Source organism: Danio rerio, chromosome 8, assembly GCF_052040795.2.
Source record: "Danio rerio strain M-AB ecotype USA chromosome 8, GRCz13ab, whole genome shotgun sequence".
Taxonomy (NCBI): Eukaryota; Metazoa; Chordata; class Actinopteri; order Cypriniformes; family Danionidae; genus Danio; species Danio rerio.
In genome coordinates this window covers 8155525-8181674 of record NC_141028.1, presented here as the reverse complement: position 1 = coordinate 8181674, position 26150 = coordinate 8155525, and the positions used below count along the sequence as shown (strand labels likewise).

Below are 26150 nucleotides of genomic sequence, written 5' to 3'. Positions count from 1 at the left end.
TCAACGAAAGAAACATGAAAGAAGCTTTGAAGGAAGCTGCGAATGAGAGAATTACCTTTCTGTTTAATTAGCCACCGGGTCGAGGGTTCAGACAAATTCCTCCTCACTCTGATGAAGTCTAGTTACGGCGTGATATAAATAGCCTTAACAACCTGCCGTGAAGTTTGTTTTTAATCTGCACCTTTAATCCGTAGTGAAGCCTGCTCTGTGCTTCTGCTCACTTTAATTTCCTCTCTCGCTGCTTAAAGAGAGTAGAGCGAGAGAGCAGAGCGCAAGGCCAGTAATGAAGCGATTGTGCCAATGGATTTCTCTAATAAAAAAGGACTTCCTCCGACCCCATGAGCTCAGCCGGCCCTTCAGCTCCACCTCTGCTCTCATACTGTGTGTGTGAATACTGTACGTGTACGACGACAGGCCAGCCGCTTTTAGTAGATGGAGCACTGAGTGTCTTTCTTTAACTGATGGAGGAGGAAAAGCAGAAATGGGTACATTATGTCAGTAGGACTGGAGAGAGTTGCAGTGAGTAAATAACACAAACAGATCTTTTCACTCCTCTGGGCTAATGCAGTGAGCGTGCTGGGGGAAACTTTTCTAGAAATATTTTTGTTGGCAGGTGCAGAGGACACTGAAAAGTAATTTGTTTTTATTTCTGCGTCACATCGGCGAGCGGCAAATCTGGTGTGCGACGCCCATTAAAGCCAATCACAACCTTTTCTGTTTAGTTCGTGATCAATCATTGGTGTTTAAGGATTAGCTCAACAGCACTCCAAAATAAAGAAGTATAAAAATAAATAAAAAATAAAGTAAAGAAATAAGCATTGAACACATCGCTCAATCAAGTCAGGTGATTGGCTGGGCCATTCTACAGCTTAAGTTTCTTTCTCTGAAAGCATTTGCGAGTCTCCTTGGCTGTGTTTGGATCATTGTCTTGCTGAAATATCCACCCTGGTTTAATCTTCATCATCTTTATAATGTAGATGTTGGACTGAAGCAGATAACATTCATTCACACTGACGAAGGGCAGAGGGTTGCTGAAGAACTACTGAGATTTCAGCTGCTTTCACTGCCTTTCTCACACCTCCCTTTCTTCATGTGTTCAATACTTTTTCCTGTGTCATTGCATTTTATTACAGATGACTTATGAGAGACACACAAGGCAGGTATTCATGGGATATACACACGTTACAATCAGATACCACTTTAAACACTCTCCCCTCCAAAAACTAATCGATATACACACATATCGAACCATGACAAGAGAACCAATCGCTTTTTGTTTCATGAACCATCCCAACCCTAGTACTTAGGGCAACACATTGAAATTAAGGTGAGATTAGGAACAATATCAGCCAATAAATGAAGCAAGTATCGCAGATATAAGTAAAACAGATAGAAAGAAACCATGTATGTAATCTGACCTTTCCACCAAGTTAATTTTACATGGAAAAACACACACACACACACACACACACACACACACACACACACACACACACACACACACACACACACACACACACACACCTAACAGTACCTAACTATATTGTTTTTGTTTTGTTTTTTATTGTTGTTTTGTTATGGTTTTTTGTTGATGTTTTTTTCTGTATTTGTATGATCCCAATTTATGTACCTTTTTGCATATTCTAATAAAAATAAATAAATAAATAAATAAAAGAAATTAAGGTGAGATTTTGAAGTGGAAAGCAGCATAAAACATGCTCCGATTATCTGGTGTATGCATTTTATGTGTGTCAAAAAGTGATCAGGACTGATTATTTCTGGGTCATGTCAGCCTGCTGTTTTGAGGAAACTATTTTGCATATTGTCAGAAAAATTTGTACAAATTATACAATATATAAATCTAGATGATTGCACTTGAATAAAAATGTATGATTTTTAAAAGGAGGCATACTCCCATATTCCACCCCTAAACCCAACCGTCATCGGTCATACTAACATGAATTACATTGTATATAATTATACGAATTAGCCACTTAATCAAAAAGTTGTGATTTGCGATGAGATTGCGTTGGTTATGTTTGTGAAATAATCACTACTTCCTACGTTTAGAACAGATACAAATCTAATTGTAAAGTCTGCACACAGTTCTGTGGTGTTTTCTGTACAGGCATTCATGGGCTGCCACTGCTGTGCAATTACAGCATTTAAATGATTGGTCTATTATTGTGGTGTGAACTATTTTAGATAAACCAGCCCTAATCAGCACGCACAAACAAAATGCAGAACGGCTCTGGTGTTTTTTCTGTTTCTTTGTCTCTCTCTCTTTATGGTCAGACTTTTTGGTCTGGTTACTTGATGTAGATGAAAAATATAATATGGATTTTTTTGGCTGCAAGTGACTAAAAATGTCACCGACTCGGTCCCAGTCATTCCCCTCACTGGCCAGCAGAGGCCACCATCACCGGACTTCTAAGCATTACGTCATCCACTTACACTGACAAGCATGCACACCTGCAGCTCATCCTGTTAATGACCCACGCTTACACATATAAGCAGCACACACACCAGTCCAGTGCGAAGTCTTATTCTGCCCTGTCTGACATTACTGAGCGTTATCTCCTGGCTTGATTCCCCGTGTATTACCTGGACTGTTCCTGACCTCGTGTTGCCTTCTGCCTGCCCTGAACCTTGCTTGTTATCTCGACTCTGAAACACGCCGCCTGCCGCTGACCCATGCCTGCTGCATTACCACTTGCCTGCCAGCTGCCAGCCCTTAGACCCATATTGACTGCTATTGATGTGAGTTCGCACGTAAGTGCGTATTTTGTGTTTGAACAGTGTCTAATAAATATACTGCAAATGGATATCTCCGTGTCCGGCTCCCTGTTACAATAAAGAACGATTTTGTGAATTGATTATTTGGGAATATGATCACTGGCTTCATTGGGCCCTATCATACACCTGGCGCATTAAGGCGCAAGACTTGTATGACGCAATTTGTTTCAATTTTAAATAGCAAATCCATTTGCTCCACTTTGTGAACTCATGGGTGTGCTGGTCTAAAAAGGAGGTGTGTTAAGGCACATTTTTTGCACATTTCTATTTTGAGGAACATTAAATTGTTACAAAAATATTTTTTTTTGCGTAAATATATAAATCACTACCTCCATGCCTTCCTCTTGGGGTGGGGGCTTTTTCAGGTTACTCATGACAGTTTGCATTTGTATAATAGTGATGTTTTGTATTAGGGACTAATTTTGTATAAAAGGGACTATCTAGCCCTTCCCCTTAAGCCTGGTTTATACTTCTGCGTCAAGTGACCGGCGTAACCAACGGCGCATGCAACGCCCGTAGCTGTGCATTTATACTTCTGCGCACTGTCTCTGTTGGTTGTATTAACACTTCTGAAACGCTAGTTGGCAGTGAGGTGTAAATGTTCCTCTGTGTCGAGTTTCTTCGCTGCTGTTTTGCATTTCCTGAACACTTCCTGGATGTACAAGTGGCTCAAACTCGCTCATTTTGAGGCAGGAACCGGCGGACGTGCAACAACTTTAATTATGAGGTAAACACAAAACAAAACTTTCCATCCGGAGCTCCTTCACGGGACTCCACACTTGTAAACAATCGCTACATTGGGCTTGCGCCATTCGCGCGGCTCTCTGTCCAGCCCAGACTCGTCAGCGCTACTAAGCCGACCAATCACAGAGCTTGCGCTATGCGTCGTTGCGACGTGTAGTTACATTTTTTGAGAGGTGCACGTCAGTGACGCCGACGGCCACGGCGAAGGGCTATGCGTCAGCGCCGTAGCATACACCGGCGTTTGACGCAGAAGTAAAAATCAGCCTTTAGCCCTACGCCTTCAAGCTAAAGAGAATTGGGACCCCTCTGTTTGCGCATTCATGTGAAGGGGTAAGAGGAAGGGCTAAGGGGTAGAACTGGGATTGGGCCTTTATTATACAATATTTATTCTGAAGATTTTGAATCTTGCACATAACAAATATACTAATTTACAAAAAAAAAGAACAATTAACATTGAAACTAATAAAAACTAATATCAAAATATGAATTAATAAATCAAAACGAAGTAAAAACTAAAATTAATTTAAAATCCCAAACTATTATAACCTTGGTCTTGGTCATTTTACAAACAACACAACAGCATGCATCGAATATATTGTGGCAAATCAGCTGAAATCGGGTCTTCTGAACCCATTGCATTAGATCTGAGTGAAAGCAAGGCTTGTGTATCTTACGCAGAGCGTGTGAGACTCCGCAGAGGAGGTTATCTGTAATGTTTCATTCCTCTCACACACATAATATGCAATATTCTGAGGTCATATGAGTGGCTTCTTCAGGAAATGACAGCGCAGGTTGACATTTTTATGTGAAGCCACTTAATATTCCTCAGAATGCAGAACGCACATTTTATTTGACAGCCATGAGTCACCAAATCTGACTGCAGATTTTATAGTAATTACTTTTCTTTTTAAATATGGATTCTTAATACACATCTAATTCTCATTGATCCTCTTGATTTGATTATTCGCAGCTCAATCCCTCTACAGCTTGCACCAGAATCTATTTCTCATGTAAAGCACATAGATGTGATATTAGCATCTTCGCTGTGAACTGTCAGTCTGCAGGCTCTTGACACAAAACAAGCAGTGTTTTCTGCCTCGGAAAATGCCGCAGGCTTGGAAAAATGTGCCAACTGCTGTCTATTAATACACTTTGCCTTTTTATCTCTTCTATTTAGCCTGTTGTTTTAGGATTGCTAATAAACGTGACGCCTGTGTAAACACCGTCCTTGGCTTTTCTCCTGGGAAGAGACACGTGCATTTTAATTCCGAGTGCAAATTCAGAGCAATTATTATTAGAGGCGTTTTGTTGCAGGAGATCAGTTCATTGATAGTGTTGTTGCGTAAATAATCGGCACGAGCCACCGTCTCAATCAAAGTCAACCCTGAGTCAATACGGCTTCCTGGTTTTGATCAATGTTTGATATCTTATTCAAATTAAGTCACAGATAAAGTTCGAGCACATGAAATAAAGCGGGGAACATAAGTATTGAACTCGTCATGATTTTCCTGGGAATAATATTTCTAAAGGAGCTGTTGATATGGAGTTGAACCAGATTTTGATAAGCGAAGTTTATTCATAAGCTTATTTCGAGAGGATCACATGATTATGATTGAACACAGCTGGTTCCGCATTAGCATGTATGATCCACCAATCAGGCCATTACTACCCCACTATAAAGAGCCAGGGTTTTTACTACAGTCATCTTCAATTTGAAGAATCCCCCCTAACTCCTCACCTTTCCCTTCATAGGGCGGCACAGTGGCCCAGTGGTTAGCACTGTTGCCTCACAGCAAGAACGTCACTGGTTCTAGTCCTTTAACAGGCCGGCGGTCGTTTCTGTGCGTAGTTTTCTATGTTCTTCCCGTGCTCGCGTGGGTTTTCACCGTGTTCTCCGGTTTCCTCCCACATTCCAAAAACATGCACAACAAGTGAATTGATCACTCTAAATTTAGCACTACAGTCAATCTCTCATCCAGCAGCATATCTCTTCATAGCATTATTTTAGTCATCAGCTCTTATCAAGGTGGGAGTTGTCAAGATCTACCTGAGATCAAAGCTCCCCTCTCGCCCTGCAAACGGGAGGGAGCCCGGGGGTCAAGGACCTTTTGAGCTCAGGGTTCTCTCCCGGGACAGCATGCCAAACTTGCTTATAATCTATCATCAGCTAAGTGTGAACTCTTGGAAAAAAAAAAAAAAAAAACCCAAACAATACAAACATAAAAAAATAAATAAAAAATCTGTAAAATGAGTTATGCGTAACAATGAATGACACAATGAGAACGTGTTGAACTACTGAAATGTATTTAATACTTTATATAAAAGGTTTTTTTTGGTGACTGCAGCTTAAATATGCCTCTTATATGGAGAATAGTCACATGCATTGCATTTTTTTCCCCACATACTTTAATGGAGTGTAATTTTAATGCTTCTGTGGGTCTCGTCTATCAAATCTGATCTGTACTTTGTATTTGTATTGAATTGTTGGTGATTGGCTGGGCTGTTCTACAGCTTGTTTGTCTTTCCCTGAAAGCATTTGAGAGTTTCCTTGGCTGTGTTTTGGATCATTGTCTTGCTGAATTGTCCACCCTTGTTTCATCTTTATCATCCTGATAATGTAGATGTTGGACTGAAGCAGATAATCTTTATTTACACCGACGAAGGGCAGAGGGTTGCTGAAGAACTATTGAGAGATTTCAGCTGCTGTCTGGGCTTTCACTGATTTTCTACACCTCCCTTTCTTCATGTGTTCAATACTTTTCCCTGCATATTTTTTTCCCTGCATCATTTATTCTTTGTATGTATCCGCTTGTTAAGTGTGACGTCACGCGAAGCGGCTTCCGGGTCCAAGCTCTCTATTCAACTGAATGGGGAGACTCATGAAATGGTAATAATAAACGTTTACAAAGTGATTTAATGCTATCGAAAATCACGAACGCAGTATATATGTCCATGCCTAATATCCGATGGCCAGAAAGTGATTTATTTTTTTTAAATTCTTAAATTTTTGGTATTTATTATGCAGCAAGCCCAGAGATTGTTGTGTACACTATGATTTTATATAAAATTAACTTTAATGTGTGATAGGAATAAAACGTGATCATAAACGGATGATTTCTCCACTCAAATGAATAGTGGCTTGGACCCGCAAACAGTATTACATACGTCACAAACACGTCACCACTTAACAAGCGGATAGAGTTATTTGGTTGTTACCAAAATCCAGGGACAATTTCAAGTCAACGGCACCTTTTAGAAATATGTTTTCTGGGAAAAATGGTGACTTTTAAGATAATATATATAGAAAAATATATAGATATACATCCTATGGCTAGGTGATATGGGCAAAAAAAAAAATCATATCTCTGTGTTTTTTCGGAGGAAAGACTGTATCCGATATATATCTACTATTTTCCCATAAATGAGTACATGAGAGTCAGAGCCTTTATTAAAACTTCATTAAACAGTTTTTGAGCAAAATATAATTCAAACAGAGGCGTTTCCCTCCCTGTTATTATCATCATTAGAATTATCATTCTTATATTGTTCAAAATTCTTCCACCTGTATGCTAGTTTAAAGTTATGAGCTTACACATAAAGGCTAATACCCACGCACACTGGATTACTGTAACTATAGCAGTGGGCCATTCACATATCAAGTCTTTTCCGTGCGCAAGTTTATTCCCAATTTAAAAATATATGCCAATATGTGTCCGCAAGCGGAGCAACACCCAGTAGAAAACATCCCATGCTGTAGCGTGCCTTTCAGTCCAATGTAAACAAAAGATATGTTAGATTAATTATTACAAATTGTTTAAATTATTATGTATGTATGAAAGCAGATGATAACAACAGTTCATTTAAATACTTAGCTAAAGCTTAAATTTACATTAGATGCGATAACTGTAAATCCATGATTATTCTTTAGGCTATATTATCATACTACCAAAATCTATAATTGTTTCATCCATAATTGTTATGCAATTCAAAACATAACATATGAATGAGTTTAAATGTAGAAGAAGCCTTTTTAAGCCCACCTTAATTGTTTTGTTGTGCTCTGAAATACAACATTTGAATGTTTGTAAAAATAAAGCCTATTGAACAATGCACTGATATTATTTAGTTTCAAATACAATATATTAACATTTTAATGTAGAAACATACAACGTGGGTGTCCTAAGGAGCAAAAATTCATCTTATGCTGTTGTGTCATCACTCATATTGCAAATCAAATCTCTCCGGCCATTCATGTGGGATGCTTTTCATGAACTCTCCCCCATGTCAAACTAATTGAATAGTCCTGAACTGAACAGTCGTATATATACTGCATGAGTTTTTTTTTTTTTTCTTTTGATTTTTTTGGGTAACACTTTAATGTAGGGACCGATTCTCAATATTAACTAGTGGCTTAATACTTGCCTATTATTAAGATATTGGCTGTTTATTAGTACTTAAAATGTACATGTCATGCATGAACTTATTCTATATCATTAATATTCAATACCTAAACCTAACTATCATCATAATAACTAGTAATAAGTAGGGCCAGACAGAGTCTGTGGGAATGTTTTGCTATTTGCTATAAAAATCTGCGGATTTATGTGGAATAATCACGCAGTGTCATACCTAAAAAGTTCATAAAGAAAATTCTGGATTCCACACAATTGATTTGTGCTAGGACAAAATGAAGATATTAAGTTAATTTATTAGTTTTTACCTATTTAAATGAATTGAACATAAAATAATTAATTTGTCCTCAATAATTGTGTTGTTTCATCTCAATTTAAACAAGTAGTTAGAACAAATGTAGGTTTTTTGAGCATGGGTAATGTTTGAGCAAGAAGTGTACCTATAAAATGTAAACAGCTTTTCAGATAAGTAATTTAAGTAAAATAACACTTCTGGGTTTATGCGAGTATTACAATGATTTATATATATATATCCTCCTTTCTTAACAAAAATAAACAGAACAATTAATTTATGGAAAAAGGAGATTCTTTTCAACTTTGAATTAACCTTCTTGAAATTTGACCTGCTGTTTTCCGTAAAGACACTCAGTCTAAAAAAGAAAATGAGTTCAAAATAACTCCAAGTACATTTCAATTTCTGCTTCTGGAGGCAAAGCATCCTTATCTGCAGCAGAAACAAGCAAGTATCCACTTAGGAACCTTCAGCAGGGATGAAAAAAAATGAGCAATTTCATGCTGAGATTAGAAGTGCGAAGCCGAGGTGGAAGTGCCATTGACAGACTAGGAAAACAATCTCAATTTTTTAGGGTCGCCAGAAAATTGGAGAAGTTAGTCACAGTTCTGAAGTACAGGTTAAAATGGAGCTGGAAATACAGAGGTTATGCCACGACCAATGCCTTTGCAAATTCAAGATGCTCCACCTGGCTTTCTTAGTGAATCGAAACATAAAACGGCGAACAGCTTTTTATTTTATTAATATTATTATTATTATTATTATTATTTAATACAGGTTTTCAGCTGTATGTGAGACAAACAGAAAAATTCAACCCAGGCTCATTATTGATACATACCCCTATCTAGGCTTGGATGGTATTACAGTAATATGGTATACCGCTGGATCTAAAGATAGCAACACTATAATTTTCAATAGGGGTGTCAAAATTAATTGTTTCTTCGGTGCACCGCAATGCAGATGGGGACAAATCGATATCGGTTCAGTAATAGATCATAACCGGTTATTACGTCCTGACATCACTTAACTCCTATGCGCTATGTTGCAGTAGAATACTATGGAGGCGAGGACGATAAATAACGCTCTTACTACTTAAAAGGCAGATAGTTAAGCACAATTCAACTGCTTGTGAATTTGCTGAAAAGTCTTTCGTTGACTGAAGAAGGCACAGAACACGAGCTGATATTTCATTACTTTAGAGAAATGCTGTAAAAACCAATCTCTGCCTCTTTCTCTCTTTCACTTCGGACAATTGACCTGCTGCTGGCCTTTTTTTGAGGTAACTTTTCTTCTCCTCTTGCCTGTTAAAGCGATACTTGTGGATCCAGACACAAGCATGCCTGAGTTGCGAGTTTTCTCCACTGTGTCTATTATGGATTATCTGTGATAACTGCGTATTATGCACATAGACTTTAACTGCGGCTCTTTTTCTTGCGTGACTCATCGATAAACACAGCACTTTCATTTCTAAAGCTTTTTCTGTTGAGCAGGTGAAGACAATGACGAATCATAGGGGTGTAAGACATCGCTCAAAAAGAAAGCGGGAGAATATTTACATTAGTTTATTATAGTCTATATATTTATAGTCTATAAATGCTCATGCTGTCTTTTGTGCATGTATTGGAGTTTTGTTTGATACATTCAGAAAGAGTGTTTTCTTTGAGCAGGTAAAGTTAAAGCTACAGTTCATAAATAAGACTGCTTGTATTAAAGGACAATATTGTATTACAAATAATATGTGAATATGAATATATTTAAAGATATTTATAAAAAAAAAGGTTTTGTTGTGAAGAAAAAATCTAATTATGTATGTAAAAAAGCATCGTCAATTCACCGAGATATCGAATTGAACTGAATCGATGGCATGATAATCGTAACCGAACCGTGAGACCAGTGTAGGTTCACACCCCTAATTTTCAATACCGTTATGCTGTCATAAAAAATGCACTTACATAGGAGACAAAGATAAAATATTAAATATATATATATTTTTATGTCTAAAAATTCGTATGCATGATTTTCATTGAGGGACAGCATGGATTAGAAAGACAGAGGTGGGGATGATGGCGAGTCGCCCACCAAATATTGGCAGTATTTCGGGTTTCGACTGAATGAGAAAAAAAAGAGGCTGTAAATGCAGACATGGAAATTTGTGCAACAAAAAGGTGACCACGAGAGATGGAAATACCTCAAACCTAATGTTGCATATATGGTATTCAGTTTCTGAAAGGTTTAGGCACAAGCAAACAGTCTAGTAATACTGTCCATGCCTTACATAATTGTTTTATTATGTACGATAATACTATAAACCGAGGTAAAATAGGGAGGTTTGACGGTATCAACATTTGTATACAGCCCAAGCCTACCCTTATATACATTTTTGGAGATTGCGAAAAACATCACAGGAGGTATGTTTTTTTTTTTTTGCATTTTTTTTTTAATGGCGAATCGACCAGAGGCCACTGTGTACGTTGTTTCAGATCTCAAATTTCTCTTGCGAGTGCCATTTGTGCCTGCTCTTCTCGTGTAAATCCACCAGAGGGTGCTGTCGCCTGACTGACTGACTGTCCGATGACCGATCAATCCCCCAACCAATCCCCTTTCCTAAACCCAACTAATAGTATTTTTAAAAGCACCGATTGACCTGGTTACCCCCTTCCCTAAACCCAACAGACAGTGTTTCCAAAAGCAGTCAAGAAAAAGAAAAGCACTCGCGGCTGCTTGATTTTTACTACACTTTTAATTGTTATAAAATTTTCTCCAAATTATTTACTTGTTTGTTTTATTTTTAGCGTTTTGTTTCACTTGCTTTCTGCAAGCGTTTTTCATCAGGTTCGAACCCTGCGGTTGCGGTCAACTCCTCTCTATCTCTCGAGTTTACCGACATACAAGGCGAGCCACTGGGCAAACTGGTAACAGAGGAAAAGCCTTTTACATGGAGTCAGCTGGTAGCGCAAAAAGAAACAGAAGCGTTGGCAGCATCATACCAACTGAGTTCGTTTTGAAGACGAAATGCAGCCATACCTAGCTCTGACTGCATAATTCACAATCAGAAATTCACAATTCACAATTCAGAAATGTATACTGGGGTATGTTTTTGCAATGAGCTTGGGTTAGAAAAATAATCACATAAATGTCATGTGAATATGATGTTTACCCAAATGCAAAATCTATTCTGCATGTGTGCACTGCTAACAATGCTTTTCTTGCAGTGTAAGATAATAATGTTAATTAGCAGTTTCTGTATTTTTGTGATTCTCAAGTTTCAGTTTAGTTTATTAAATTATAAATAGAGCACTTTCAAAACGGCTAGAGGCTTAATGGAGCCAGTGCAGATAAGATAAAAACACTAACAGCAGATTAATTCTTGTTAAAGACAAAAGAAAACAGGGGAGTTTTCATTTGTGTTTTCCATTTATTAACCCATTTATGAATTGCATAATGGGATGTTGACTTTTGCTCTGTTGACTTTTGATGTTGAAAATTCAAATCTGCAGTTTAACAGAGTGACTTTTATCGATGTTTTAGTAGTTTGAAATAATAAACAGTGGTCCCCTTACTGTAACGCGATACACCTTTCACGGCCTCGCCGATTTGCAGTATTTTTTCAGCCTGATCTCACGAGAAAACGTAAGTATTTTACGTTTTGCCAGTTTAGTGGCTAATTCGTACGAATTCGTACGAGTTCAGTCGTACGAAATGGTACGATTTAAAAAAGGAGGCGTGGCACCTGACCCCACCCCTAACCCCAACCGTCATTGGGGGATAAGCAAATTGTACTAAATTGTACGAATTAGATCGTACGAATTCATACGAATTAGCCACTAAATGAAAAAGTTACAAATTGCCGTGAGATTGTGTTGGGATTTTTGTGCAATTTGACATAGTTTTTTTTTTTTTTTACAGCGCATGGTGTTCTGTGTTTAGATTATCTGTAGTCAATTGTCAATCAATCTCCTCCATGCTGTGTCTTTAACTGTACGTTCACATCGAAATTGGCGAGAGCATCAAAGAACCTGGAAGTCATTCATTTAACGCCTGCAACAGGTGGCGTTAAGTACCATGGAGCAGCGCGGCACATCTTCGCCGGTGTGGACGTCGAGGACAGTTGAGGTCAAGTCAACTTTATGGTAATGAGCTATGAAGCAGTTCAGCAGCAAGCAACCGAAATGTAGAAGTCCAACGCTTGAGAGGATTTCAGAGAACACAGTCACTGTGAACTTTGTTTCCAACAACAGTTGTTCCCAAGGGTTTGATTATTGCTGTCGCCGGATTTTTAATTATTTGCAATGTTTTCTTATAGGAACATACATTTAAAAAAAATCACTGGCCAGTTACTGATGTGCATTAATGTTTTATATGTTTTTTTTTTTCTTTAAAAAAGCGTGAATCCCATGCGACAATACAAAACAGCATTGCTGCTTCAGATATTTTCAGACATATGGACACATTGGATAGTTAAGTGGAGCAAAGCCACACCACATGCAACTTGATCGTTCATATTTAAATGAATTTGATAATAAATGTGCATCATTTTCACTCTAGAGAGCACATTTTATGCGGGAATGTAACTGATATGCTGTTAAAGTCCCCTTTAAATACGAGATCAATGTTTAACATTTTGATGCTCCCACCGCCAAAGCTGAAGTTAGACAGTGTTGTCGCCAGGGCGGCCAGAGCGACCTTTGTCATTCTCGCCGCTTTTGGACATACAGTTACAGTGCAGAATGCATTTAGCTTGTCAAATTTACATGAATCTTCGATTGCTAGCAGCGTAACTCTAAAATGCTGTACTATATGTTTGCAAGTGTTCTCCGCAACAAATGGCATAATGTCAACAAATCTTTCTCTGCACCCTCAAAGATACCTTTGGTAGCATACAAAAGGCAGAGAAAGATGCTAACCATCACACAAAAAGTTGAACTTCTGAACATAATAAAGGAAGGTAGAAGTTATATTGTTGTAAGGCGCCATTACGGAATGAATCTTCTGCTCGTTACTTTCAGTTTTACACCCTTAAAACATCTATAACCTATAATAATTGAAAAAAATAAAGCCGATTACTTTGTGGATTTGTCTATTGCGGGTTATTATTAGAATGTAATGAACAAGACATAACATTTAGAGGAATAAATCTGTAAATTAACTGAAATAATAATAATAATAATAATAATAATAATAATAATAATAATAATAATAATAATAATAATAAAATTAATAATAAATAAATATAGTATTTTTCTGGACACTCAAAGCACTTTACACATTGGGGGGAATTTCCTTATCGACCACCAGTGTGCAGTATCCACCTAGATGACACTCCAGCAGCCATATTGTGCCAGTCCTCAGTTTAACGTCTCATCCAAAAGACGGTGCTCAATAAGCAGTATAGAGTCCTCTTCACTATACTGGGGCAACACGACCAACAAAGATGGCAGGCTGAGCACCCCCTGCTGCCCTCACTAACACCACTTCTGGCAGCAACCTAGCTTTTACGTGTCTCCCAACTAGGTACTGACTGGGTGCAGTCCCGCATAGCTTTAATGGGTGATCATGTGAGAGTTGCGGAGAGCTACCTGTCGGCTACTGGTGGTTTATTACAAGGTTTTTGTATCGTAGTTTACAACACCAACACAGAAAATATATCACTTTAAACTATTTGAAATGTCAATAAAAGTGATTTTTAAAAACTTTTTAAAGTTGGAAGTTGTTGGAAGAAAGATCAAGGTCCTATAATGCAATTCAAAAGCAGAAATAAATGAAAAAATAAAAAAATAAGGAAAATTGATAATTTATGGACTTTTTTTTACAGTGTACTTAAAGTTTTTGTCTTGTTTCTAGTGCAAATATTTAAAAAAATCTTAAATAAAGAAGCATTTTCTAGACCAGTTGGTTTGTTTTCAGAAAAAAAACAGTGAAATTTAAGTTTTTCTCAAAGTATGTTTAATTATCTGCCAATAGGGTAGGTAAAATCAACATATTTCAAAACAAAAGTGTGATATTTAAATTTGATTTAAACCACAAGGGGGAAAAAGACCCCTCAAATTTAACTTATTATTTCTGAAAATGTATTTCTTTAAAAAAATAAATGGTCTACAACAAGACAAAAACCAAGAAAAGCATTTTTTTTTGTAGTGATATGTTGGTAACAATTACAGTACTGTTCCTTAAACACTCAATCCTCTAAGAAATCTGACCAGATTTTTGTAGGGGCGGATGGAGAGATGAATAATGCTGTTTATTAGTCTCTGCGGTATAATCTAAGCTTTAAATGTGGTGAATGAGCGTATGCCACACTGTATATTTCTATCATTTGGAGGCTTCCGAGACGGCTGGGAGAAGATGATTGACATCTTTATGAAACTATCAAGCACAGTAAAATGCGACATTCTCCCAATGTCACACTTCAGCAGTTGGAGAAGAGCCAGTAGCGGCGCTTTCATCATTATGGTGACACAAGTTAAAGCGGCGGCTCTCAGCTGGTTTCACTGCATTGGACATCAAGAGTGGGATGATTTTACCATTTTGTCTTCTGAATTGCAATGATTTTATGCTCTCAGCGGACATTTACCTTTTGTGTATTTGTGGTTGAATGCATGGCATGCATTTATCCATTGGTATGTGCAATTTGGCTGTAGAATTGACTGATGAAGCCGTGCCAGAATACCATAGTTTTGATTAGATGGTTTTTGTATAACACTGACGTTTTGACGATTTGCGGTAACTTACTGGCAGCACCTGCAACCGCAACTGCCCCTTTACAGTAACTTATCTGTAAATGTGTTTTAAAGTAGCAGCGCACTACCGCAAATTAATTTTAGCCACTTTTTACCACATTTTAAACACATTTTAAGTCCTTTTAATACAATTTATTTATGTTTTACACTAGCAGTGCAATTTGTCTTCAGAATATGCTGATGAAACTCTGATTACATGATTTTTGTATTTACTCTGTACTGATAGACATTTTATTGTATTTTAAATGGCTGGAAACATTGCTGTCTGTAATTTACTGTAAAACTTAACGGTAAATGTGTTTTACAGTAACAGGGCCTTACTGCAATTTCATTTTACAGTAAAATAACCTTACCACAGCATCTTTTTATGGTCAAATACCACATTTTAATTTACAGTTTGACAATTTTACAGTACTTTTACTGTAATGTATGTACATTTCACACTAGCAGTGCACTTTAGCTTCGGAATATAGAAATAAAACTGCCAGAATGTACCATAGTTTTGATTAGATGATTTTTGTATTTACTCTACACTGATAGACATTTTATTGTATTTTGCAGTAAATTCCTGGAAACATTGCTGTCTGTAATTTACCGCAAAACTTAACGGTAAATGTGTTTTACAGTAACAGGGCCTTACTGCAATTTCATTTTACAGTAAAATAACCCTACCACAGCACCTTTTATGGTCAAATATCACATTTTAATTTTAGAGTATGACAATTTTTACAGTACTTTTACTGTAATGTATTTACATTTTACACTAGCAGTGCACTTTGGCTTTGGAATACACTAATAAAACTGCCAAAATGTACCATAGTTTTGATTAGATGGTTTTTGTATTTACTCTGCACTGCTAGACATTTTATTAGATTTTGCGGTAAATTGACCTAACTGCAATTTTATTTTACAGTAAAAAAACTCTCCCACAACATCTTTTTATGGTCGAACACCACATTTTAATTTTACAGTCTTTTTACTGTAATTTAGTTACATTTTATACTAGCAGTGCACTTTGGCTTTGGAATATACTAATAAAACTGCCAGAATGTACCATAGTTTTGATTAGAGCACTGTTGCCAGCAAGTTACCGCAACTGCCCCTTTAAAGTAACTTATCTGTAAATGTGTTTTACAGTAGCAGAGTCTTACCATTTTACAGTAAAAAAAAGCCTTACCGTAACTTCTTTTTATGGTAAAATACCACATTTTAATTTTAAAGTACAGTTTTTATAGTACATTTACTGTAGTTGCACTTTACACTAGTTTTAAAGTAACTGCTGGTAAGTTACTGCAAAACTTAACTGTAAACGGGTGGTTTACTGTGGCAGGGCCTGATCGCAATATCATTTTACAATTTTCATTATACTGCACTGTTTGACATTTTGTGCAACGTGGTGACGCAGTGGATATCGCTGTCGCCTCACAGCAAGAAGGTAGTCGAGCCTCGGCTGGGTCAGTTGGTATTTCTTTTACAGTAAAGTAGCCTGACTGTAACTTTTTATAGTAAAGTGCCACATTACTGTACAACAATTTTTACAGTACTTTTACTATCATTTTTTTTACATTTTACACTAGTTGTGCAATTTTGTGATACAAAATATGTTTTTCTATAACTGTAATTTTTGTCTTCAACTACTACAACTACTTTAATTACAGTAGATAACAGCAAATTGCAAAAAATTAAGTACATGGTAATTCAAAATTAAAAGATTGCAAAAAAACAACAACTTTTAAAAAATATAAAAACAACAATATTTAAAAAACTGAATGATAATAAAATGTTTTGCTTTGCAAAAAATAAACTATGCAGTTACCACAATTTTTTGATTAAACTTTTATTTTGCACTCTGTTCTCGTGCCAGTTTTTTAAAATCTTTTTAATTACAATGCATTTAATTTTGGTCTAAAACTACATGTTTGTTTGAATAATAAAGACAAAATAAACACATTAAATTTTTTAAAAAAATTTAACATTTCAACTCGCAAGCAAAAATTCTAGATGTGCAATAAATGACAGCAGAACAGAGAGCGAAAGGAATGAGTGTGGAATAAAATTGTGTCTACTGCATAGTTGCAAAACATTGTATTATTATTGACATTTTTAAAATAAATATTTTTTATTTGCAATCATTTTAGTTGTTTAATTATTATGTACTTTTTCTCTTAAACTAAACAGTTTTGATTAAATAGTTAAGAAACAAAACTAACTCCACATAAACCCAGAAAATTTCAAACCAGAAGCAAGATATCTTCTGGAAATAATGAATTAAAACAAGACAAAAGATTCAATAAACAAGTGAATATTCTTAATTTAAATGGAAAATTAGACATATAGCCATCTTGGAATTATAAGGTTCTATCTGCGTTCTAAATGATTTTGAGATAATGAGCTTCAAAGTTTTTGCATGCCATATAGCAAACAGTATGTGTGTAACATTTTTATTTTATTTTTTTTATTAAAAACTCTTAAAATGTAAAACACTTTTTAAAAAGCATCCCATAATGTAAATAAGTTGTCATTTAATAAGAATGTCAATAACCTATTTTTGACAAAAATGTCAGATAGAACCATATAATTCTACGGTGACAATATTTTTCCTAATTCTTTCTCTAATTTTTACATATATTTGCAACAAAATTTACTTCAAATAAGAAAGCATTATAAATGTATATATACACTGCAGTGAAAAGATCTTCCATTTAACGAGCCTGTTTATTCTTCTGCCTGGTTGGTTGCGTTTTATTAAGCCTGGGAATCAATTTAAGCCTGCTAATTGATATAATCAAATTAGTTATAATACGCCAATTAGTTCATCAAATAAATCTAAATCGATTGCGCAAATATGTTTAGAGCTCTCTAATGAAAGAAAAATGTAATTGAAGTTCCAAGCAAATTAATATTGAATAGAGAAAAATGGCTTTAGTAGGGTCTGATTTAATATTCGAATAAAATGTCAATGTACGGTATTCATGGGGGAAAAAAAAGTACTATATTAGCATCTTTCTCTGTACCATATTTATGTAAAAATGACACTAGATATCCATACTTACATGTGGAATAAGTGATACGATATTAAATGTAGTTGTTTTAAATGATTTACTTAAAGCTTGCAGACAAACAAGTAAAACCTAGAGGATAAAAATGACAATTATTTAGTATTTCAGTGCTGTGTTATGATGTTTTGATTTTAATATTGCACATCTCACCCAGCTTGACCTTCCTTTGCTCTACTCTTCTCCCAGGGAGGAACAGAAAGTCAAATTAGGTGCAATTAAGGCGTGTAAAGTCCCTACCAAAAATGTCATGCATTTTCTGGGCAGGTTCTGTAAAAGCTTTTATGTTAACTTTCATTTAACATCACCCAAAAATAATAAGAGAAACTGAACCAGAGCCAGGTCGATTTGACACAAACAGGAGGGAAAAAAGACGCTAAATAATAACATGCATAAATAAGCACTCATTAAATGTCAAAACTGAATACTTGATGACCCGTTTCAACACGGATCTTCAAAGATGCGATCAAATGAGCAATGGAGGAGCCCCGAGCTGGAGTTAAAAGACTAGGCGATAATTGAAGGTGATGGAAAACATGAATATGTACATTGATTTCCAACAGCTGGTAGCGTAAAGGGCAAAGAATGTAGTCATGCAGGATAATGCGTCTTAAAAATTGTAAAATAAAGCTCTATAATTTAAGCACATAATTACTTAATGCTGTTTCAGTTCCTTCTCGTCCCATGATAAACACTGAGGCTGATAATAATGACTCACAATAATGTCATCGCGAGTGTTGTTTCGTGTCACAAAGGCTTCGTTTCTGTGAGGCTACTAAGGATGACATTATTCTGCTGGGATTGTTAGCAATGAATTAGGTTTAATTGAGGGAGACCCTCGAGAGGAAATTATAAAGCCGGTTGAAAAGCACTTCAGGGTTGTAAAAGTGAAATACTACGACGGTCAGAGGATGAACTTGTTTACAACTTTGTTCACGTTAATTATCAGTGTGAAACAATGTAGTGGAGCAGAATAAATCTGGGCATGTGCACTTCCCATTGTGCCACCAAAAACAAACACATCCAACCTAAAGGAATGGTTCACCGAAAAACCGCTTGCTCATATTGATTATTGATGGTTTAGGATGTTGTGAATAGTAGTATGATATTTTTTTTTGGCAGGTTGTGTCATTTGAATTCTGTTGTGTACAGTTTTTCTGACTTTGAGTTTTTGTCTTGTTTATATTGTAGTCCAAATATCTACACATTCTTAAATTATTAGGTATTTTCCAGAAAAATAAATAATATAGTTTAGTTTTCAGAAATAAGTCCAAATTAAGTGAGTTTGTCCTTCAGGGTGTCCGCGGGGCCTTAAAAAGTCTTATATTTATTGTATAGTAGGTCTTAAAGTATTTTAAACAGGTCTTAATTTTCCTATGTCCATGAAAAGCTACTCATTCAAGCCGAAATCATCCAATCACGTCAACCCCTCTCAATAGAAATTTTAACAAATAGTTTTTAACTCTATTTACCATTCATTCATTTTCTTGTCGGCTTAGTCCCTTTATTAATCTGGGGTCACCACAGCGGAATAAACCGCCAACTCCAGCGTGTTTTTACGCAGCGGATGCCCTTCTAACCGCAACCCATCATGGGCAACATCCACAAACATTCACTCACACACTTATACACTACGGACAATTTAGCCTACCCAATTCACCTGTACCACATGTCATTGGACTGTGGGGGAAACCGGAGCACCTGGAGGAAACACACGCGAATGCAGGGAGAAGATGCAAACTCCACACAGAAACGCCAACTGAGCCGAGGTTCGAACCAGCGACCTGCTTGCTGTGAGGCAAAAGCACTACCTACTGTGCCACTGCTTCGCCCTCTATTTACCAATATAGTTTAATTATCTTTCCTATAGTAACATTCATTAAAAAATTCTCTGTTATGTAAAAAAAAGTGCTATGAAACCAGAGTTTGCTCGTTTTAATACATTATTTGAAATATGTGGCTAAGAAATAAGTACATTCAAATGAAATTATTTTTTTGGTGAGAATAGTAAAAACCTTTTAATTTTCAATTAGAAAAAAAAAATCCTTATAGTGTATTACATTAAATCGATAACAGTCTAAAGTCTTTTTTAAACTAATTTCGAGAGGATCAAGTGCTTATGATTAAACATAGCTGGTCCTGCATTAGCCAATTTATGATTCACCAATCAGACGATTCCTAAGTCACCATAAATAACCTAAAGTAAATTCCAAACCACAGCCATCTTCGTTTTGAAAAAAAAAAACCCTTCCACCCCTACTCCTCCTTTTTTAGATGGGTGAAGAACGTCACTGGTTCAATCCTTACCAAGCCAGTCGTTTCTGAATGCCAGTCGTTTCTTACCAAGCCAGAATGTTTCTGTGGAGTTTCGGAGTTTACATGTTCTTCCCATGCTTGCATGGGTTTCCCCGGTGTTTCCTCATACCATCCAAAAACATGCAACTAAAGTTAACTATAATGTATAATCTAATCAAAATCAGTACCATAGACGTATCCTAGTAATTAGTTATATCTTACACTGTAGAACCCAAAACATTAAGGAAACGCAAACCATCTGAGAAAACCGATTGTAATAAACCATTTAAGTTCAACAACTAATTCAAATGATCCCTGTGAACTTACTCCAATTAAGTTGAAGTAAGGAGGTATTTTATTTACTTATTACCTTCAACACTAAGTTTATAACTCTTTTCTTTAAATGAGTAGAATTAACTTTCAGTCAGTTTTGAGTTCAAGTAAAACAAGCTAATGGAGTATGTAAGGTAAGCAATGGAGAATGTAAAATAATCTTATCTTCAGTTTAAAGTACACTGTAAAACCCAAAAAGTTAAGGTAACACAAAACATTTGAGGAAACCGATTGCAACAAACCAGTTAAGTTCAAAAACTAATCCTGATGAGTACTGTGAACTTAATCCATTTGAGTAAACGAAGCAATCTGAGCACAGTAAAACCTAATAAATAAAGAGAACTCAAACCGTTTGAGGAAACTGATTGCTAAAACTAATCTATATACTACTGTATAGTACTGTAAACTTTCTCCATTTTAGTAATGGGGTATTTAATTAACTCATTACTTTCAATACTGAGTTCAAAACTCTTTTCAAATAAGCAGTTTCTTAACTACACTCATTTAATTTGATAAAGTTGACTGTTAGGTTTTGCAGTGTATGTTTATTATACTAACCCCACTTTTGTCCTTTAAAAAAAAAACTGTTTTTTTTTCTTTTCTTTTAATACTATTTATTAATATTATTATTCATTAGTTTTATTTTCGGCTTAGTCTCTTTGTTAATCTGGGGTCGCCACAGCGGAATGAACCGCCAACTTATCCAGCATATATTTTACACTGTGGATGCCCTTCCAGCTGCAACCAGCTGAGGGTTGAACCAGTGACCTTCTTGCTGTGAGGTGATCATGCTACATATTGTGCCACCGTGATGCCCTTTTTTTTATTATTAATATTCCTTTTTTTTTTTTTTTTTTTTAGAAATTAAGAATTGTATTTGGATTAGAAAAAAAGACAGCAACTCTCCAAGAAAAGCATTTTTAGGTGTATTTATATTGATAGATTGCCCATTTAAAATAGCAGAGTAATTTAGCGTAATATACTACAAAATGTCTAGTAAATTTCCTGTGGTAAATACTGTAGTGTTTTTAAACCTTATCATAACACATATACCATAGTAAATGGTATATAATGTGGTACTTTTGGTATATCAATGATGTGGTCATTTGATGTGATAATTGCACTACACTTCTTATAGTAAATATAGTAAAATAACAGGATTACTACATTAATTAATTACTTAGCAAATATATTAGTATTCAGGGGCATTTTAGACTACATAACCAGTGAAGACATATTTGATATTTCAGTTTTAAGCCAGTCAAAGTGTTTCTTAATATAATCAATTGCTGTAAATCGTTTTACTAAAGTAATGCACACTGGAATTGTTCACATTAGCAGCTCTGACACATACAGAAACACCTATAATATTTATTTTGCTCATTACAGTTCATTGTATAGTATTGCATTCAATAATGCAGTGTAAATACTATAGTAAATGCTTTAATATGAGAAAGTATTTCACTACTTGTTCACTTTACTGTAGTAATTCTTACAGTATGCTATGACATTTTTTTTTTTTTTTTGTGGACTTGATTGACCTAAGGTCTTTAACGTTTATCCCTGTTTCACTTTTGACTTCTTTCAGATTAAGAGACTTTCACATGAGCAAATCAATAGGCAGATGGTGGGAAGAAAATGTCTCACAGGGAGCTGCTTGATTACCTGTCGCACTAAGACGCCTTTCATTTTGAAGGAACAATCTATAGTCACTTAAAGTTACTGTGAACCACCACTGATTTAATCCTTTCATACTAATAATAGTCACAAGCACCCTGAGATGATAATGTTGCCTGTTCACAGTATAAAACTCTTATTTGGGTGTAATGCGCCACCTTAAAGGGGTAGTTCACTCAAAAATTAAATTTAGCTCATAGTTTATTGGCCTCATGTGGATTTTAAAGCTTTCTGTGTTGCTTTATTCTGATGTAACCAAAATAATTTTGAAGAATGGCTGCCAGCGATTAGCAATATATCTTATTTTGTGTTTACAAAACTCTAATAGGTTTTGAACAAATGAAGGGAGAGAAAATGATGATTTTTGGTTGAACTATCCCTTTGATTTAAGCAGAGCCCAATGGATTGTCATTATTCACTCTTTCCAAACCTGTGTGCTGTTATTATTATTATTATTATTATTATGGCATTTTATTTGTAGATTGTGAAAGGAGAACGGTTTGATAGGCAAAGTCTCTGAGCTGCTTGAAAAGCTCTCTTTTTAAAAGCCCAAGGAAAAATATAACAGCATACGTGTTTGGAATGGCTTGGTGAGCAATTATGGGAGAAATTTAGTTTTTAGGTGAACTGTTCCTCCTCTAATGCAATTAACTGTGAGCATTTCAAAGATGTGGGTCACGGCAGGGCAAAGATAAGAAAGAAGAGTAGCTTTACGGGCAGTCATGCTCTTAAAAAAGTTTACCTCTGACTCCCCGGTGCAGAGAATGCGGTTTGATTAGCGGTAGGTCATACCTCGCACTCTCTGGAGCCCGAGATGGTGCAGGTGCACGCCCCGTTAACCAAAGAGTCCATGGTCTCTGCATTGGCATGGTTGTAGCTCAGATAATATTCTTGCAGTTGAGAGTTGATGTTATGTTCAGGCTCTCGGGTCTTTTTCCTGCGCTTGCGCCGGATTGAGTGCTGCTGGAGTTGTCTCATGCTGTTAGGGTACCTTCTCCACGACACGTAAATCACTAATAGGATTAATGACACTGAGAGGAATAGGGCGACGCTGCCAGCGATGATCTTGTGGAAGGTCATATGCTCAAACTCCGGTTCGGGGGTGAAGGGTAAGCTGCTTGGTGTCACCGTTAGGAATTCTTTCTCAGGTCGAACGGGTAATAAAACCTTTGGGGTCAGTCTTTGTATGTGGGTAACTTGGGAAAGCTGTCTAGTCGTGGTGCGTGGGGTTGTAGTGGTAGTTGTAGGTGGCTTTGTCACATAAAGAGTTGTCGTAGTAGTAGTCAAAAGAAGAGTTAATTCTGTGGTCGGTTCCACAGTAAACATCTCTTCACACACCGAGTTGTTCCTCACCGCATCCATTACTCTTTCTCCCTGAAGGGATTTAGGAGTGCTGCAAATAATGCTGGCATCTCTAGTTCCCCTGAAGTTTCTCAGCCAAGACACCAAAGGGCATATGCTAGAGCTGCAGTCCCATATGTTTCCTGCCAGGTTGATGGTGCTAATGGAGATCCATGATGAAACCACTTCCAGTGACACGTTGCTGATCTTATTAGACTCCAGATTGAGTGTGTGCAAGTTGGGCAAACACCTAAAAATAGCAGGATCCAAAATCTGAATCTCGTTGCCTGATAGATCCAGTTTCTGCAAAGTGTGCCAGGTCCAAGGCGAACCTTGGACGACTGTCCGTATGCGATTCCATTGCAGATAAAGAGCCTGCAGGTTTAAGAGCCGTGGAAATAGGAAAAAGTTAATCCGGGAAAACTGATTGTGTTCAAGGTGAAGTTCTGTCAGCCTGAGCAGTCCCAGGAAGGTTGTACGAGTTATAGTCCGTAAGCGATTGTAGCCCAAATCCAGAAACTCCAGACTCCGACATTCCATAAAAGTACGGACAGGTATGCTTCTGATGTTGTTTGATCGCAGGTGAAGGTTTTGCAGCTTGCGAAGTCCATGGAAATGCCCAGGTACTAAGTCCTGCATCTGATTGTAGGACAGGTCAAGGTTGCGCAGGTTCGGGACAGTCTCAAACGTGCCGTTTTGCAACTGCGCAATTTTATTCGAGCTCAGAATTAGCTCCTTTAGCCGACGGAGTCCCTGGAAGGCCAGTCTATCCACTGTGCTGATGGAATTGTGGTCCAGGTAGAGCCAGACCAGCTGGTTGAGGTGAGCAAACTGGTAAGGTAGCAACAACAGGAGGCTGTTGTAGCGCAGAGATAGACCCTGGCACCCTAGAGAGATGTTCTCCGGGACGTCTTGAAAGCCGCCAGACTCGCAGTAAACAATCTTGCCTTCGCAGCGGCAACTCACAGGGCACATCCGCTCCCCCTTGCTGAGCAGCAGGAGAACAGAAGCGTGGAGGAGAAAACATGACAGGCGCCCTTCCCAGAGTAAGGGCCCTGCAGAGAGAGACAGACAGAACAGACAGACAACATTTGAGGTCAGATTTAGTATTCACCCTAGAGACATTGCGCAGGTGACAGAGTATGCATCCATTACGCACAGCCTCCTGTTTATCATCAAGGAAAATGATTCATGACTGTGATGGATCGGGGAACATCATGTAGAGTGTGGCGGGTGTTTTCGAGCTATTAAGACGTAATGCATGAAATCTAAAGGAAAAAGACGCGCTGGGAATCCCTAATTGAATACAAGGATTGGAGCGGAATTATCCATCATTTAGCGCTGCACCTTTTTAATGTACCCTGGGTTTCTAGCTAAAATGGAAGCGAGTGGGAAGCAAAGAGAGTATTTTAAATGAATGGAAATCAATGAGCTCCACTTATCAGAGCAGAGCTAATCAGCATACGTGTAACACATGCGGGGAACAGTTCCTCGCACGCCCCCTCGAAAGGTTTAACTAATGCTGGAGATTAAAAATAGCACGGACGCAGCTCAAAGGCGCTGAATGCATCTTTTAGGCTTCGTACTAGATTAAGTGCAAGGCGAAAGGCAACATCAGGGTCATCCGTCTCAAAGTTAGCTTGTGTCATTAGCAAAGGAGCCCATGACAGATAAGTTTCCCGCTGTTCTGCTGCTTTGTGTCGATGCTTTAACAAGACGAGATGTGCGATGGCAATGGGGCATACCAAACGGTTTACACAGTCATCAATTTTAAATAATAGTGTCCTATCGGGGCAGTAAATATGTTTCATTTCTGTGGCTAAAGGCCAGTCGCCCGTCTCCTGCTGACTAGTTATCGGAACAGAGAGATGGCATTGAGAGCACATTGCTTCCCTTAGCAGCAGAGATCATTAGCGACATGGTCTTAATGGATAAACACCCATAAGAATGTGGTAATTCCTCCACCATGACACTGTGCAACCACGAAGGCTGTCTGTATTCCCTTCTGACTTGTATAGCTGCCTTTTTTATAATTATATGATCCATTAATACTGCACCTTCTTTTAATTGGGAATGAAATATTCAATAAAAATGGAGCTCTCACTGAGGTATGGATAGGGTTATCTCAAGGGTATTTCATATCAACTATACAATGGATTTTAAGCTTTTTCCTCTTGTTTGTTATTAAATTGGCACAACAGAAGAAAAATAAAACTTTTTTTTCAAAAAAAAAAAAAAAAAAAAGAGGCAGCATGTGAACCTTGGCAATCAATCTCTATGTCTGACTGAGAAATCAATGAGCAAATTAAACCTTTGAGAGTCATTAGAGGCTAAAGATTTGCAGAGCTGATTCGCTTAATGTTTTCCTCTCACAAAACTGTTTAATATCAAGAGCAGATAAGGCTGTTTTTAAAAGCATAGCATGTGTTTGTAACATAGGGAGAGGTTTCTTGATATTTTTAGTCCT

The 26150-nt window shown here is 37.0% G+C and overlaps 2 protein-coding genes across 4 annotated transcripts in view; one reads left to right on the top strand and one right to left on the bottom strand.

Annotated features, from left to right (window-relative positions):
- The window catches only part of LOC147835500 (uncharacterized), a 345699-nt gene that overhangs the window by 23771 nt on the left and 295778 nt on the right, over positions 1 to 26150 (top strand). The window lies entirely within an intron of this gene.
- Positions 1 to 26150, bottom strand: part of lrrtm4l2 (leucine rich repeat transmembrane neuronal 4 like 2) — a 66121-nt gene that overhangs the window by 24618 nt on the left and 15353 nt on the right. The window contains exon 2 of one of the 2 annotated variants that reach the window (XM_087264217.1): positions 23135 to 24738. In XM_087264217.1, coding sequence (XP_087120343.1) covers positions 23135 to 24738 — 1604 coding nt within the window. Of the gene's footprint in view, positions 1 to 23084; positions 24739 to 26150 lie in introns of both variants that reach the window. The other variant, XM_087264218.1, reaches the window with a different exon arrangement.